The 17,353-nt window shown below is 40.2% G+C and overlaps 2 protein-coding genes across 2 annotated transcripts; one reads left to right on the top strand and one right to left on the bottom strand.

Moving 5' to 3' along the window:
• Positions 1 to 4,536: 4,536 nt before the first annotated feature.
• Phum_PHUM546110 (uncharacterized protein) lies at positions 4,537 to 5,190 on the top strand (the record flags this gene model as incomplete). Its single annotated transcript, XM_002431713.1, has 1 exon — positions 4,537 to 5,190. The coding sequence occupies one exon, from the start codon at positions 4,537 to 4,539 to the stop codon at positions 5,188 to 5,190; it is 654 nt and encodes a 217-aa protein (XP_002431758.1).
• A 10,136-nt stretch (positions 5,191 to 15,326) lies between these two features.
• Positions 15,327 to 15,999, bottom strand: Phum_PHUM546100 (uxt, putative; the record flags this gene model as incomplete). The annotated part of the gene is made up of 2 exons (XM_002431712.1): positions 15,327 to 15,767; positions 15,949 to 15,999. The coding sequence occupies 2 exons, from the start codon at positions 15,997 to 15,999 to the stop codon at positions 15,327 to 15,329; spliced, it is 492 nt and encodes a 163-aa protein (XP_002431757.1).
• Positions 16,000 to 17,353: the final 1,354 nt, after the last annotated feature.

Here is a 17,353-nt window from a genome sequence, read left to right as displayed (position 1 = left end):
AGTTACCCATAGTCCCAGGATAGGCGCAACCACACCGAGAGTCCCTGTCTCCTCCTTAAGCTCACTCGGGGTTTATTGCGATAATTATTGGCAGGTTGGTCATATTTCGACGAACTACCACAGTGCAAACATCGCCTCAGCGAGGATTTAAAACGGTGAGACCAAAAAATATTATTATTTCATTTTTTTTTATTATTTTTTATTTTCTGTGTATTTGTGTATTTGTTGTTCGGGCAACGTCGCGGCAGATACCCCTGATACTCGGGAAATAATTAACCCCCCAATTGCACGGGTCCCCCGAATTAAAATAACACCCGAAATAAAAACGACTAGAGGCAAAATTGCCCGTAGTATTTTTTTTTTTTTTTTTTTTTTTTTTTTTAAGTTTTTTGAAAAAAGTTTGGGTCTCATAATTTCTTTGGGACCCCAAACGTTAATTTAAGAGGGCAAAATTTTTTTCAATTCTCGGCCAATTTTGTTTTGCTTCCATAACTCCGCCATTTTTTAAAATTTTCTAGAATTTTTAGGCTTAAATTCCCCCATTTGCCCTCTAGTATCACCCCCCACCAAAATTGGAAAATTGACTTTTGGCCGAAATTTGGCCACTTTTTGGAACTTTTCTATCCGTGCATAACCGGTAATTCGCGTATTGCCTCGCCCCAGAGTAGTGCAGGCTGCCTAATCGGCGTTTTGACATCATCATTTCCACGTCCCCTATTCTGCCGCGATGTTGAGATCCACTGCAAGGCCAACTCCGCGTGCGGGTTCGGGAACGGGTTCGGGAACGGGTTCGCGTTCCGTAAGCGAGGAGGGTTGCCCGGGGGGAGACCTCGAGCGACTGAATAGGGACCTGGGGGGGATCACGATTTCCTCCAGGCCGAAAGGGCGTCCGCGGCTGGAGGAGCGCGGAAGAGCGGAGGAGGAGGCCATGGTCCTTCTCCGGGCGGCCAGGCAGGCGGAGAAGGAGGCCGCTGCGGAGGAGGCCATGTTCCGCCTCCCCGCTATCAGGAAGGGGGGTCTCGCTCGCCTTGAGGGGGAAGAGATCACCGACGCGGCGGTGAACGCGGCTCGCTGCGTTCTCTCGGCCGTCAGGGGGTCTTCGAACCTCAAGGGCGGTCACGCGAAGATTATGAAAGACGGGGTCGCGTTCGTCATGGCGGCCGTCCGGGAGCTCGCGGGGAGACTCGCGGACTCCGAGGGCGAGGTGCGCGTGGCGGCGCTGGTAAACGAACTCGCGTTGGCCCGAAAGCAGGCACAAGAGTTGGAGTCGCGGTTGTCGGATTCTTCGGCCGATGATCGTGTCGCCAAACTAAAGGAAGAACTGAATCTGGCGCACTCCAACGTCAGACAATTAAGGACGGAGAGAGATGCATGGAAGATGCCCATCCTGAAAAAAGCTACGAAGGAGGCTGGGTGCGACACGGTCAATCTGGTTGCATCCCGGGATGCAATCACGTCGCCGATCGTGCTCAGGCCGGAAAAAACGCCGCTGCCGCCATGTACAGCGACGACTACGACGCGTAACGAAGAATTCACCGTGGTAACAAAGCAGAGGAAGCAGAAAAAGAAACATGAAGAAGCTCCGCCGAATTCGAAGCCGGCACCGAAACCGGCACCGAAAAAGCCAAGTGTAAAACCACCGCGAACCGCCGCGGTGGTCCTCAAGAATGAAACGGGGGAAAAAACATTTTCGGAAGTGTTGAGAGCGGCGAGGAATAGCATCAACATCTCCGAGTTAGGAATTAGCTCTCTCAGAATTCGCCCGTCAGCTGCGGGAGGGCGGGTCTTGGAGATACGGGGGGAAAATAGGGCGGCCAAGGCGGCAGAACTGGCCGCACGGATCCAAAGCGCCGTAGGATCGATGGGGGTTACAGCTTCGTGCCCCGAAAGGAGAGTCGATCTGCGCGTGGAGGGTCTTTGCGAGTCGGCGACGTCATCCATGGTCGCAGCGGAACTTGCGAGGGTAGGGGGGTGCTCGACATCGGACATCTCTTTGCGCTTCCCGGCCGGCGGAGGCTCACGACTCTACTCTACCGTATACGCATCCGTCCCGGCGTCCGTCGCGTCCGTTCTCTTGCAGGCGGGCGCGATCGTCGTCGGGTGGGTGCGCGCGAAGTTGGTCCTGCTGCCGAAACGCAAGATCATCTGCGTCAGGTGCCTACATCCGGGACATGTAGGCTCGCGTTGTCCCAATGTTAGGGAGAAGGGGGACACGGCGCTGGACCGCTGCTTCAGGTGCGGAGAGAAGGGGCACCGGGCGCGAGAATGCGCTAACAAAATGTGCTGCGCTCCCTGTTTGGAGGCAGGCCGACCGGCTCAACACCGGCTCGGTGGGTCTTCGTGCGGGGCGCCGGCCGTCAGGGGTAGGCCCATCCGATGGGGATCCGATACCGGGACCACGGGGGGAAGCGTTAGGGGGGCACCCTCCACGCGTCAGCCGGGTACGAACGGCTCCACCGGTAGTTCTCCGTGAGCATGGCTAGGTTTCTTCAAATAAACTTAAACAGGTGTAAAGGGGCACAAGATCTCTTACTTAACTTGATAGGGAAGTGGGGCGTCGGGATCGCGATGATCTCGGAACCCCACGTCGTTCCGTCGGGGGGAGGGGGTTGCTCTGCCGGTACTTGGCTCGTGTCCGAAGACGGCGGGGCCGCGATCTTCTTCTCGAGCTCGGCGCCGGGTCCGAGACCTCGGGAATTATTCCGTGGGGTCGACTTTGTCATCACAGGCTGGGGGTACTCGGTCTTGGTATCGGTATACGCGTCGCCAAATCGTCCACTGCGAGCATTCGAAGATCAGCTGCGGGCGATTTCGAGGGAGCTTGACAGGTTGGGGAACTCGCGTCCGATTCTGATGTCCGGGGACTTCAACGCTAAACACACATCGTGGACAGGTTGCGCGACTAATGCGCGCGGCCGGCTATTAAGACAGTGGTTAGACGAGCGTTATCTCATCGTGTGGAACGCCAAAGGTATCAAGACGTGTGTGCGATCCACCGGCGGGTCCACGATCGATCTCACGATTTCATCCGGTTCGACGGCGGCGTGGGTCTCCGACTGGGGGGTCCTTTCCGACTTCGAGTCCCTCAGCGATCACGCCTACGTGGCGTTCTCGTTCGGGGATCCTCGGAGCTCGGGGGGGGACTGCCTCCTCGTCGGACAGGCCTCGCGTCGTCCCGCCCCGGTGGAGTCTGCGGTCGCTCGATGACGAACGGCTCGCCGAATGTCTCGCGGCCGAGGTCTGGAGGGATGACGTTGCTCCCGGTCCGGCAAGACGAAGCGCAGACGAAATGGCGCGGGGAGTTCGGGACGACTTAAGGCGGATCTCGGACTCCTGCATGAAGAGAATCGGCTCGCGCTCGACGACTCGAAGACGGCCGAAGTACTGGTGGACGGTCGAGATAGGAGAATTGTGGCAGGAGTCCTGTCTCGCTCGTCGCCAGTTCGTCACCAAAAAAAGACAACTGATCAAACGGGGAGGACGCTACGAGGACATCGCGAACGACGACGAACTCGCGCGTTTTAAGGCGGTGTGGAGGGCTTCCCGGGTTCGGGTCCGACGAGCGATATGGAGTTCTAAGGAGAGATGCTGGAAGGAACTCTTGAGCGAAGCGGACTCGGATCCGTGGGGTCTTCCGTTCCGTCTCGTGACTAACAAACTGAGGGGTTCGTCGGGACCGCTGACGGCCGGCATGACGGAGGAGTTTCTCGCCGAAGTGATCGCAGAGCTCTTCCCCCGCGGTTCAGGTTGGGATAAATCACTTATCCGCAAACTCTCCACAACACATTCTTTACCACCAAGGATTTATGGCCTACCAAAAATACACAAAAAAGATGTCCCACTTCGCCCCATAGTATCAGCGATAAACTCACCCACACATGCCCTAGCATCACACTTATCAAAATTAATGACCCCTTTAGTAGGGAACACACCTCATCATATTAAAGATTCCAAGCACTTCATAAAAATCTTATCAGGAATCACTGTTAACCCCAACGACCTGATAGTGAGCTTTGATGTTGAATCTCTGTTCACCAGTGTCCCAATCCCCCTCACCCTACAACTACTTTCCCCTCACTTTCCCAAAAACATCCTTAACCTGTTTGAACATGTCCTCTCCTCATGCTATTTCCGTTACAACAATGATTTCTACACCCAAAAACAAGGATTAGCCATGGGAAGCCCCCTAAGCCCCATCATGGCTAATTTCTTCATGGAATATCTAGAAAAAACGGCTTTAAACTCTGCCACCCACAAACCCTCCCATTGGGGTTCCGCTATGTGGATGACACCTTTGTGATCTGGCCACACCACTCTTCTCTCCTCCACGACTTTCAAAATCACCTCAACTCCATCCATCCAAATATTTCCTTTACCTTTGAAATAGAAAATAACAACCAGCTACCCTTTCTTGACGTCCTAGTCAAGAAACTCCAATCCGGAAAACTTTCCCACTCTGTTTACCGCAAACCCACCCACACGGACAGGTATCTCCACGCCGACTCAAACCATCATCCAGCTCAAAAAAATAGCATTATGAAAACACTCTTCCACAGAGCTAAATCAATCTCATCCGCCGACTCCATTCATCAAGAAATAACTCACCTAAAACACATATTCCAAGCCAACGGTTATAATAGACGGTCAATAGAAAAAGCCTTATCCCCCACCACCAAAAAACCAAAACCCAACAACACTGACCGAAATCACAAACACAATAATAAAGTGTTCCTACCCTACATAAAGGGAGTCACAGACAGAATAGCCAAATTGCTAACCAAAAGGAACATCTCCACAGTGTTCCTTCCCACTGCAAAAATCGCCAATTTATTAAACAACCCAAAAGACATCCTCCCACCTACAGATTACCCAGGAATATACAAAATCCCATGCCACTGTGGAAAAGTCTATATTGGCATGACGTCCCGCTCAGTTCGTGCTAGAACAAAGGAGCACGAACGTCATTTAAGGCTAAGCCAACCGGACAAATCAGCGGTGGCGGAACACGCCATCGCTGAAAAACATAACATTGATTTTCAAAAAACATCAGTACTGATAAAGAACCCCGATCCCTCACATCTACCATTTCTGGAGGCCATAGAGATCCTGAAACACCCGTTAAATTTCAACAGGGACTCCGGGACACAACTCAATCCCATATGGTCCCCCCTCTTAAAAATAACGAACTAACTCCCCCCCCCCGGGACATCCCTGGCATCATTGACTGTCTAATAATCTTATTAGCCAGTCAATGATGCCATTCATTCTCCTTTTTTCCTTTTTTCCCTTTTTAAAATCTTTACAAAAATAATTTTTAACCTTTTGAATTACGGAAAACAGCCTACCTGGGCTTACAAAATTAAACGAAAATAAGCCTTTCAAACTTTTTCATTCAGTTTTGTTTTGATAGTGCAAGTGTTAAGTACACAGGTACGCAAGACTCCACTGAGGATGCCGATAGCTGTTCAAATCGGCGAAACGTTTGGAAAAATGGGTGAGTTCGCTCCATTTTCTAAAAATTTGACGCGGTGTAATAACCCAAAAAATTTAAGTAAAAATCATTGATTTTATTCGGTGTTTTTCAGTGTTGTGATTATCCCAATTCAAATCCGATTAATACCTAATTAATTACCTTAAAATCTCAATATTTCATTAATTCCCGCAAAATTTCAAGTTCGATTAATCAATTAACTTCCAAATTCAAACCCAATCTTAAAAATTCATTAACTTCCCCGAAATTCAATTTCTCAATTTTTTTTTTTTTTTTTTTTCCCAATCTTTCCCAATTTTCAAACTTCATTCAAATTTCAATCAAACCATTTTTTCGGCCAAATTAAATTATTATTAATTAACCAAAATTCCCCAAATTATTAGTTTTCACAAATAATTAATTCAAAATTCATCATACCCGTCGGAACTCGCAACTTTCAGTTAGATTCGCAATTTTCAATCAATCCCAAAATTATTACGACTCATTTTTTGCCCAAGTTCACCAGGCGGAGAAAGCAAAAGAAGAAGAAGAAGAACCAGGAAGAAGCTCCGCCGAATCCAAATCCGAATCCGGCACCGAAGCCGGCTCCGAAAAAACAAAGCGTTAAACCACCGCGAACCGCCGCGGTGGTCCTCAAGAATGAAACGGGGGAAAAGACATTCTCGGAGGTGTTGAGAGCGGCGAGGAATAACATCAACATCTCCGATAGGAATTTATTACTGTGTGCGTATTTATTCGGGCAACGTCGCGGATACTCGGGAAAAGGATTACCACCCGATATATTACTGTGTGCGTACTTATTCGGGCAACGTCGCGGATACTCGGGAAAAGGATTACCACCCGATATACACGGGCTACGAATTTAAACAGACACGAGGCTAAATTCCCTGCAGTTTTCGTTTTTTTTTTTTTTTTTTTTAAGTTTTTCAAAAAAGTTTGGGTCTCACAATTTCTTTTGGACTCCAAACGTTAATTTAAGACGGCAAAATTTTTTATTTTTTCGGCCAAATTGGTTTTTGGCCCATAACTCGGTCATTTTTGAGAATTTTTCGAAATTTTTTTGTTTGAATTACCCGATTTTGATCCCGTCATCAGAACCCGTCAAAATCCATTTTTGGATTTCAGGCCGAAAATTTCCCTTTTTTAAATTCTTTTATTCTGTGCTTTAGGTTGCATACCTTGCAATTTCCGTAATATTGGTTGCATAACCTTTGTTATTTCAGTGTATTCCAGGTTGCATACCTGGTTTTTTTTTTTTTTTTTTTTTTTTTTAAGTTCTTTAGACCTCGGTTACTTTAGACCTTTAGACTTCGGTTAGTTTAAATTTTTCCTTCAATATCAGGAATTTTCATGGAAGAAATAAGAGAATTAGGTCAGGGAAAACTATCGCAACTTACCAGTGATCTCAGTGGTATAGTTGCGCAGCGCCACGCTTTAGGAGTTAGGCTTGGCGCCAAAGGTAGAGAGATGGCGGGGGGAATGTCCCTCCTTCGTGCGGCTGGACAGGAGGAGAAGGAGGCAGCAGCGGAGGAGGCGGCCTTCCGACTCCCCGTCATCAGAAGAGGAGGGCTGGCCCGCTTGGATGGTGAAGACATCCTCGAGGCGGCGGTAAACGCAGCTCGCTGCGCACTGACCGCCGTCAGGGGAAGTTCCAACCTGAAGGGCGGCCACTCGAAAACTATCAAAGAGGGTATTACGTTGCTGCTGGCTGCAGCGCAAGAGTTGGCGTCGCGGTTGTCGGACTCTTCGGCCGATGATCGTGTCGCCAAACTAAAGGAAGAACTGAGTCTGGCGCACTCCAACGGCAGACAATTAAGGGCGGAGAGAGAAGCGTGGAAGACGCCCATCCTGAAAAAAGCTACGAAGGAAGCTGGGTGTGACACGGTCAACCTGGTTGCATCCCGGGATGCAACCACGTCGCCGATCGTGCTCAGGCCGAAAAAACGTCGCTGCCGCCATGTACAGCGACGACTACGACACGTAACAAAGAATTCACTGTGGTAACAAGGCGGAGGAAGCAGAAAAAGAATCATGAAGAAGCTCCGCCGAATTCGAAGCCGGCACCGAAAAAGTCAAGTGTAAAACCACCGCGAACCGCCGCGGTGGTCCTCAAGAATGAAACGGGGAAAAAAACATTGTTATGAACCCATATCAAATGTGGTATATTTTTTGATAAATCAATGAGAATAATGACTCTATTCACATCGTAAACGTAAAGTCAGCATGTCTGGAGAACAATGACTCCATTCACATCGTAAACACATGGTCAGCATTTCTGGAAGCTTCGCTTCTGGACAATTATTCTTTTGTTTTCTTATTTAATCTTGATTGCTGGTGAATGAACAATGACTAGCGATAGACGGAACATATAAATAGTGGGCCTCGACACCACGGGATGGATTCACTGGAGTTTCGTCTGTCAATCAAGTTCGACGTGGTTGTTCTACATTATTGGACTTAGTAGTAAAGCTTTTGTTTTCACTTATATTATATTTAGTGTTTAACTGATAAGTAGTGTAATTAGTGATATTTCTGGTTAATATAATGTATTAGACGGAATTTGTCTATTTTGTTATATTAAATATCCAAATCAACTGCGAGCATACTACGAATCAGCAAGACCGAATTCCTCGAGTAACGAGATCCATAACAACATTTTCGGAGGTGTTAAGCGCGGCGAGGAATAACATCAACATCTCCGAGATAGGAATTAGCTCCCTCAGAATTCGTCCGTCAGCGGCAGGAGGGCGGGTTCTAGAAATACGGGGGGAAAATAGGACGGCCAAGGCGGCAGAACTGGCCGCACGAATCCAAAGCGTAGTAGGATCGATGGGGGTTACGGCCTCGTGCCCCGAAAGGAGAGTCGATCTGCGCGTGGAAGGTCTTTGCGAGACGGCGACGTCGTCGATGGTCGCAGCGGAACTTGCGAGGGTAGGGGGGTGCTCGACATCGGACATCTCTGTGCGCTTCCCGACCGGCGGAGGCTCACGACGCTACTCTTCCGTATACGCATCCGTCCCGGCGGCCGTCGCGTCCGTCCTCTTGCAGGCGGGCGCGATCGTCGTCGGGTGGGTGCGCGCGAAGTTGGTCCTGCTGCCGAAACGCAGGACCATCTGTGTTAGGTGCCTACATCCGGGGCATGTAGGCTCGCGTTGTCCCAATGTCAGGGAAAGGGGAGACACGGCGCTAGACCGCTGCTTCAGGTGCGGAGAGAAGGGGCACCGGGCGCGAGAATGCGCAAACAAAATCCGCTGCGCTCCCTGCTCGGAGGCTGGCCGGCCGGCTCAACACCGGCTCGGTGGGTCTTCGTGCGGGGCGCCGGCCGTCAGGGGTAGGCCCATACAGTGGGGATCCGATACCAGGAACGCGGGAGGAAACGTTAGGGGAGCAGCATCCGCGTGTCAGCCAATGTAGAGCCTGGCGGGGGCGGGGTCGCCGCGACGTCCGGTGTTCTCACCACAATCTCGCAAACTGGAGACCTGAAGCAACTGACTCAAGACTTGAGGGGAATGGTCACAAGACGACACGCCTCGGGGAGAAGGCTGGGAGCAAAAGGCAGGGAGAACGAGGGAGGCATGCTCTTGCTTCGCTCGGCTAGACAGGGGGAGAAGAAAGTAGCGGCGGAGGAGGCTGCCTTTCGACTCCTTGTCATCTGTAAAGGTGGCCTGGCTCTCCTAGAGAAAGAGGACATCCTCGCAATGTCGGTAATATCTTAAACTAGAGTTGGGCTTAAACTTACTTTAAATTTCTCACTGTCAATCACAGTAATTATTGTCGCTCTCAGGATTATTGTCATAGGTTGATTATTAATTTTTCACATTTACAACAAGACTCCGAGTGAGGGAACGGAAAGGACGGGATTGTAAGTTTTAATTATTGCTCATCACCAGTATGCGAAGCGAAAAAAAAAAAATCTTTGTCCGGTAAGGAACAACGAATCGACTAACTATATCGGACGCGACATTAAAAAAAAAACCGAAGCAAAAGTAAAATCAAAAGAATTAAATTTCAAACAAAAACTATTTAAATTAAAACTCTGTGCAAGGCAAATTGTTAAAAAAAAAATAATAAATAACCACGGCAAACGTTATCAAACTAACATTGGGATTCATTTACAAGGTTCTTTTTTCAATGATGACAGCATCACTGAGACAATGATCAAAGTCGAACTTCTATACCACCGAGACGTATGCCTCAAGTTTTAAGAGGCATATACGCATGAGATTTCCAACACCTCGTTTGAAATTTAAAAGGAATGAAATTTTACCTTGTGTTGCTGCCGTGCCTGTTCCAAAATCGAAATTGAATTAATTCCAGCTCAAGTTGTCCAGATTTTAAATCCCAATCAAACAGTCGTAGACGGAAGCTTTTCCAAACAATTATGTAGGCTTTGGTTGATGCATTGTTGAATCTCCTGAATTTCGAGAAGAAAAAAAAATTTGATTAATCGATATCATGGGAAAAGTTTTTAATAACGTTTATTTTTACCTAAAAAATATAATGAATTAGATATTGTGAATGAAATGAAACCTGCAGAAAGTTTCCCTGCAGGGTCAAGTTCGATCTGAACGGTTTTATGTAACGCGTGGTTTTATATTGAAGTTCTTTCCTTTGTTCCAAAAATTAAAACAAAAATAAAATGCCAAGGAAAAAGTTAAAAACAAGTGTCGAGTTCGCCGCTACGTTCACGATCAGATTTAATAAAATAAACTGGAAACTTCAATCAGAAAATGAATCGGATCGAATTTTACCCCTTTATTTGACGTTTTAAAAAAATACGCAACGAATAATTTTCCTTGCCCCCCCCTTCCCTCTCCACCCCTCGACCAAAGGCTAACAACGATCTTGGGTCATTGCTTTCCGCTCAAACGGTTATTTTGAAACTTTTTTTTAATTATTTAACCTCGGAGAGGGAACATCGCAACCGATACTACTACAACTATTGACATTCCACGAAGAAATTTACAGTGTCCTACAAAACAGTACCAGGTATAGCTGCGTAGCTGTAGAAGAAAAAATGTTTTTAAAGTAACCGAAAAATCGAAGATGATCAAAGCAAGATCGTCTGCTAGAGGTTTTTTCGGGTCTGTATTTAGGATAAAAAACAACGCCGAATTTACAACTCTGTTGAGTTGTCGACCATCGTGGATGGTATTAAATAAATACTAAGGAATTTAGATTTTGATAATAATAATAATAATAATAATAATAATAATAATAATAAAACAGAAAAAAAAGTGAACGATCAGAAATTCAGTAAAAACAACCGAGTTTTCTACGGAAGGGAACTTTTCAAACGACAACAACCTACACGAAAACATAGAAACCATTCAATATCAGTAAAAATGTCTTCCTGTGATATTTTATCTCGCTCGACGTCTGATAAACGATAAGAACAATATCTGGTTTCGAAATATATATATAACAACAACAATACCTCAAGTAACCGCCGCATACAGGTTTGGATAACGCGATAAGGTATAGTTATATATTACGAAATCGTAAGACATTAGACTACATGCTAAACACCCTTCCCCCTTCCTTCACTTTTTCTAAATCAATTAGCCAACGTGCGAAAACCTGATCGATGGACGAACCTAGGAGCCTTTAACAAAAAAAAAAAAAAAAAAAAAAAACTTGCTAAAAACATGCCTTTTAACGCTTTTTAATAATAATAATAATAAAACCCGACTCCTTTCCCGAGGTTCCGAAATAATTTTCCAAAAATTACATTTACTATTTCGTTATACGTCGTCAACGTGTCCGAATCATTTTTTTTTTTGGATGGGAGGGGAGAGGAGGAAAAGGGAGGGTCGGAGCACACAAAATAAAAATTAAACTTTAAATGAAATTTTTTAAACAAAAAAAAAAAAAAGAAAAAAAGGAAAATTAAAAACCCTGTCAAAGTTTTAAAGAAATAAAAAAAAAAAAAAAAGTAAAAAGTAAATCCTCCTCCCTTAAAAAATTCACGAGTCGGGGGGAAGGGGGGGTTTTCTTCTTTCTTCTTTTTTTTTCAGCCAACGGAAAATACGTTATAAGTAGCTTAAATCTTTTTTTTTCTTCTTTTTTTTCTATTTCCCTCAGCAGAAATTACGAAAAAAAAAAAAAAAAAAAAAAAAAAAAAAAAAAAAAAGTTGAATTTTTTTTATCATACAGTTTTTTTTTCTTTTTTTTTCTTTTTTTCATCCCCCTCTTTTGAGAGCTGTCATGATATTTAATGTTTTCAACTTAATTATTTCAGAAGCGCCCGCGGAATAAAAAAGGAAAAAAAAAAGAAAAAAAAAATTTTTTTTTTCTTTTCCCATTTACTTTATGAATCATATAAACGAGAGGCATGAAAGAGAAAATAAAAAAAAAATAAAAATAAATAAGCGCAGCAGCAAGTAAAATTAAATAAAAAAAAAAAAAAAAAATGAAAGAACCTGACCGAAAAACCTTCCACACGTAAATTCGTAAAACGCAACAAAAAAAAAATTAAAAAATTTTGACGTTAATTTTTTTTTTTTTTCCTTTCCTTTTGTTTTTTAAAAAACTTTTGTGAGAGAGAGAGAGAAAAAAAAAACGTGAACCTTTAGTCCTTTCAGGAGCGTATTTTACCCACCTAAACCTTCGTTTTCCCTCATTTTCCCTAATCATTCATTCGAAATTGAGACACATTTAATTCGAAAGAAACCTGTCCAAACCTTAGCAAGGACCTTTCCCCCCGCTTCTCCCCCCGGCGTTCCTTGAATTTTTTTTTTTTTTTTTTACACACCCACAAATAAATATTAAAATAAAATAAAATAAAATAAAAACTTTTGGGCAATGAGAAAAAATATTCGAAACGATAACCGACGACTATAAATATAAAATATATATATATATATATATATATATATAAAACGTAAATCCCTCTTCCTCGTAAAAAAAAAAAAAAAAAAAAAAATTTTTTATGCATTTATAAATAAATGCGTATTTTATATATGTATGTATGAATACGTATATACATATATATGTACATAAACGTTTCAGATTTATGTAAAAAAAAAAAAAAAAAAAAAAAAAAAAAAAAAAAAAAAGTGCGGCGGTTGAAGTGCCCGAGGGTTTATCCCATTTTTTTTTCATCATTTTATTCTGACCCTTTCTTTTTGTTTTTTTTGCTTTTTTACTCCCCACGAAACAACGACAACCAACAAAACTAAAAAAAAAAAGTTATCATATTCACAATTCCCAACAATTCATTCATTCGTTCATTCACGTTTGATTTTTAATTTTAATAAAACGATTCAAAATTTTCCTGACGTCAAGAAAGAATAAAAAGAAAAAAAAAAAAACGTCTTTGAAAGCAGCAGCACACTTGAGACTCTTTTTAAATAAAAAATTTAAAAAAAAATGTAATGACTGAAAAAATTAAATAACGTTTTCTTTCCCCCCTCTTTCTCTCTCTCGCTTTTCCCTCCCCCTTCCCCCCAGAAAATTCTTTACATTAAATTAATAAATATAACGAACGACGGATTTGAATTTTTAACACGACCGACTTGATTTAACCTGACTTGACTTAACCTTCGTAATCAAATCGAATATTATTATTATTATTAATTTTTATCATATTCGTATTGTAAACAACCGAAAATGATAAAACATCATATAAATAATAATAATAATAATAATAATAATAATAATATTTTCAACCATCAAATAATTTTTTAAAGTAATTGAGTATAATTTACCGTTTTTTTATGATGTCCAAATTTTTTGTTCTCCCCAGTTTTTAAAGAAACCACGTGTTCGTGTATGTGATATTCTGGATAATAAAAAATACCACCACCGACATCATCAACCATTCACTATTTTCCCGACGATGCAAATCAAAATGTGGGCACCTGTAAATATTAAAAGAAAATCTTAAAACATAAAATTCTTTTGCTGATGTGAAATTAAACAATGAGGGAAAACATAATATAAATGATAAGAATAACAATGAGTTTATCAAAAACTTTGACAAGCACAAAGAAACTTGTCAAGTTCAAAAGTAAAAACAAAAGAAAGTAATAATAATAATAATAATAATAATAATAATAATAATAAAGATTTATGGGCATTTGGAAAAAATTAAAGTTTTTCCCCTTGAACAATATGAACGTGGAAAAGGGTCGTGTGGAAGTCTTATTAATAAATAAGTTGATCATGGTCAATGCAAAACAAAAATGAAAGAATTTATATGCATGACATGGATCGACTATGAAGAAGCTTTTGATAGTGTGCCTCACGAATGAATTCTTGAACCATTAAAAATATATTAAAGAGAAGAGTATAAAAAATTGGTGCACCCATCCAGAAGTGCAAGACAACACTTTCGAGATAAGTATTGAGTAAAAGGGGAATTTTTCAGAAGGAGATTCGCTGTCGCCACTTTTGCCCTGCACGTCCTTAATTCCTCTGTCCAGGCAGGCAGCTTAATATCAAACATCATAGATATGAGCTGGTGCCAGGAGATAGGAAAGTCACCTCATATGTTGTACTTGGATGATTTGAAAATTTATGCGAAAAACAAAAAGGAATTAAATAAAATGTTAAGGACGGCTCAAACTTTTTCCTCCGACATTAACATGAAATTTGGTCTGGAAATATGTGCCAGAGTTACCATTGTCAGAGGAAAGTTGATGAACTTAAATTTTCCTTTCAACTGAATTTGAAATTTTTGTGTGGCGAACAACAAAATAAAGGGAAAATACTTTTAAAGATTGAGGCTTATATTACAGTCAAAACTGAATGACAAGAATAAAATGAATGCAATTGGCACATTAGCAGTTTCAGTAGTAGTGGAATATAGTTTTGGCCTGGTAGATTGGATGAAAGAGGAAATATTACAACTAGATCGACAAACAAGAAGATACTAACAATGAATGGCGCCTTAAATCCAAAAGCAGATGTTGATGGATTGTACGACAGAAGGAAAAATGGGGGAAGAGAAATACACCAAATAGAAGCGGCGTGTGAAAATGCCATTGTTAGGATGAGAAATTACATGGAATACCATTGACAGCACTCCATCTTAGCACCCAAGCAGAATTAGTAACGGAGGAAAAGATCACAAAAAGAGTAGTTCTCAAAAAAGCAAAGCAAATAGTAGAGGAAAACAAAGAAAACAAAATGGAAGAAGAATGGTAGCTTGCAACTTATGCTAGGAAAATTTTATAGATAGCAACATTAGTATTCGAACATTTATTCCTAAGGAATCAGATCGAAACCTAGAATAAATGTTCAAAAACTTCGACAAGTATTTAGCAATTTGTCGTTTTTAAAAGTGAAAATAATAATAACAATAATAGAAATAATAAAATAAATTATTTACCTTAATTAAAAACTTCTTAAATTCTGGAAAAATTTTCAAATTTTCAATTTGTTTTCAGACGTGATAACTGTCACCTGAAAAACCAAAAACATACGAGTAAATAATTAAGTTATTAAGTGAAGTAGTAGAATGTGTAAAATTTAAATGAATTCTTTTAAAAATCTGAATAGCTTTTGAAAAACAATAAGAGTAATAAAACTATCAAGTTATGATATCAAGTTCGATTATTAATAAAAAGAATTCTAACTTACTGTAAACAGTTGATAACATGCTTTTTCCTACTTCTCATATTACAGTGGACGCTCATTATTAAGTATTATTTTACTTTAGAAGCTGCAGTTTCATATTCAGATTCTAAATGAGTTGGAAAAATCAATAATTATTATTTTTTACATATTAAAATAGACATTCGATAAAAAAAATTAACAATTTTACAAATTGATAATTACCTACTTGTGTCTATTTCTTGGGTTCATCTCACATGATATTCGACACATGCATTTACTTAATGTTAGAAAGCTCTTGAATTCCATGAAGAACCAATTTAATTCTCGCTTTGATTTCAGCACTGGTCGTTCTTAATATCTTAATTTGCTTATTTAAATATTCTATTGTTTGCTCAGTAAATTTTAATGCTTCTTTTATGGTAAACTCGACGTATAGATTACATCCTACGTTTACTAAAATTTTAGAAGCATCTGCAACATTTACTTGAGCAAACACGTTTGTACCAATGTCCATTTTCGTTTTGAAGCCATCCATCATGTCATTTTCATTAAGGGTTATTAATACGGTTTTTAGCTGAACCCATTCTGCAATGTCAGTATTTTTCTTTTCCAATTGACCGTGAATTAATTTCAAATCTTCTTTAAGAACATCATTGATGAACGATTCATACCTGAGAATTTTTTCATTTATTTCAACATTTTCCATTCTCGAATCCTTAAAAAAATTAATTAATCTTAACAGGACAAACGTTTTACTTTAAATATTTCATATAAATATAAAAGATCAAATAAATAATTAAAACTTTTTGAAGAATTTCAAATTTTGAAAATGCTTGTCGACCACGTGCCGGTAGCTTGGGCAAATTTTGTAAATGTTTAAAAAAGAATAAAATTACCAATAATACATGACAAGTCACAAAATTATTATTACAATTAACTTCAAACATTTAACTTTTAAATAAATGAAATAATAAAACATTATATTAATAATTAAAAATTGAATTTTATAAAAAAAAAAAATTTATGATTTTACTTACCATGGCTTCGCTTGTGACAACTGGAATGATCTGAGTACGGACGCGCAATACGTTTTAACATTTACACCGATAGATGGCAGATAGTTTGTCAAAGTCACGACAATCTGTTTTACCGCCAAATTATAAAAAGAGAAAAATGTCGCCACTACGCAAAATTATCGAACCTAACTACGTGATACAAATTAAAATCATTCGTTTTAAATATTTTTATAAATTTTAATATTTCTCAGATTGAAAATGTAAAAAAAAAAATTATAAATAATATTTTAAAATTAATGTTACGTAAATAAATATTTAAAAACAAAAAAAAATACGATTTAAATCGAATTAAAATTTATTAAAATAAAATGCATTCGAAGTAAATTTGATTTAAAATACAAACGATAAATCGATTTTAAAAATAAATAAATAAAATTATTATTATTATTATTATAACTATTGTTTTTTTTTTCAAAGAGGGCTAAAATTAAAAGCCTACGTTTTATCTTTCCCTTTTTTTTTCGTTCGATACAAACGTTGACTATAAAACAAACAATTCAAACTTTGACGATCGATTGCACAAACAACATCATCGCTTTAAGAGAAAAATGTCATTTCTTTTTTCTTTTCTTTTTTTTTTAAAAGAAAACTTTACGAATAAAACAATAAATCAAATATATATTTGTTTAAAAATTCTTTTGAATTGTAAATAACAAAAAAAGTATCTTCTTCTCTCCCTCGAAAGGTAAATTAATTAGAAATATTATGGGAGATTTAAATTTTTGGAATTAATTAGCCACAATTCACCACTTTTTACGGGGAAGCTGGGGTGGGGAAAGGGGGTAGAAATCAAACCAGACCACACAAGGATTATGTGACACCTAAAAACAAAAAAATGTGACTAAGAAAAAAAAATTTCCTTTTTCCTTTTTTTTCAGGTGCGAGTTTTTTTAAAAGTCGATAAAAGTGTATAAAAATCATCATCATTATTTACCTTTATTATTATCATTATTATTTTATTTGTGTTAAGTGTACTCCCTTAAACCCCCCCACTTCCTCCCTCTTTTTCGGAAAGGATCGGAAAGGTTTCCTTAAAAAAAAGGATTATACACTTTTTAATTTGGAATCTTTTTCCGTTTTCTCATATATCGTATTAATTATTATTATTATGGTAAATTTTATTTAAAACGCAATAATAATAATAATAATAATTTAATCGTTAACTTCTCTTCCTCCTCCTCCCTCACTTTTCTAAAAAAAAAAAGAAAAAAATTTATAAATTATT

The sequence above is a fragment of the Pediculus humanus genome, genomic scaffold (genome assembly GCF_000006295.1).
Source record: "Pediculus humanus corporis 1103172108293 genomic scaffold, whole genome shotgun sequence".
NCBI classification, from domain to species: domain Eukaryota; kingdom Metazoa; phylum Arthropoda; class Insecta; order Psocodea; family Pediculidae; genus Pediculus; species Pediculus humanus.
Note: the sequence above shows the minus strand (reverse complement) of the source record. Positions and strands in the feature narration are given on the sequence as shown.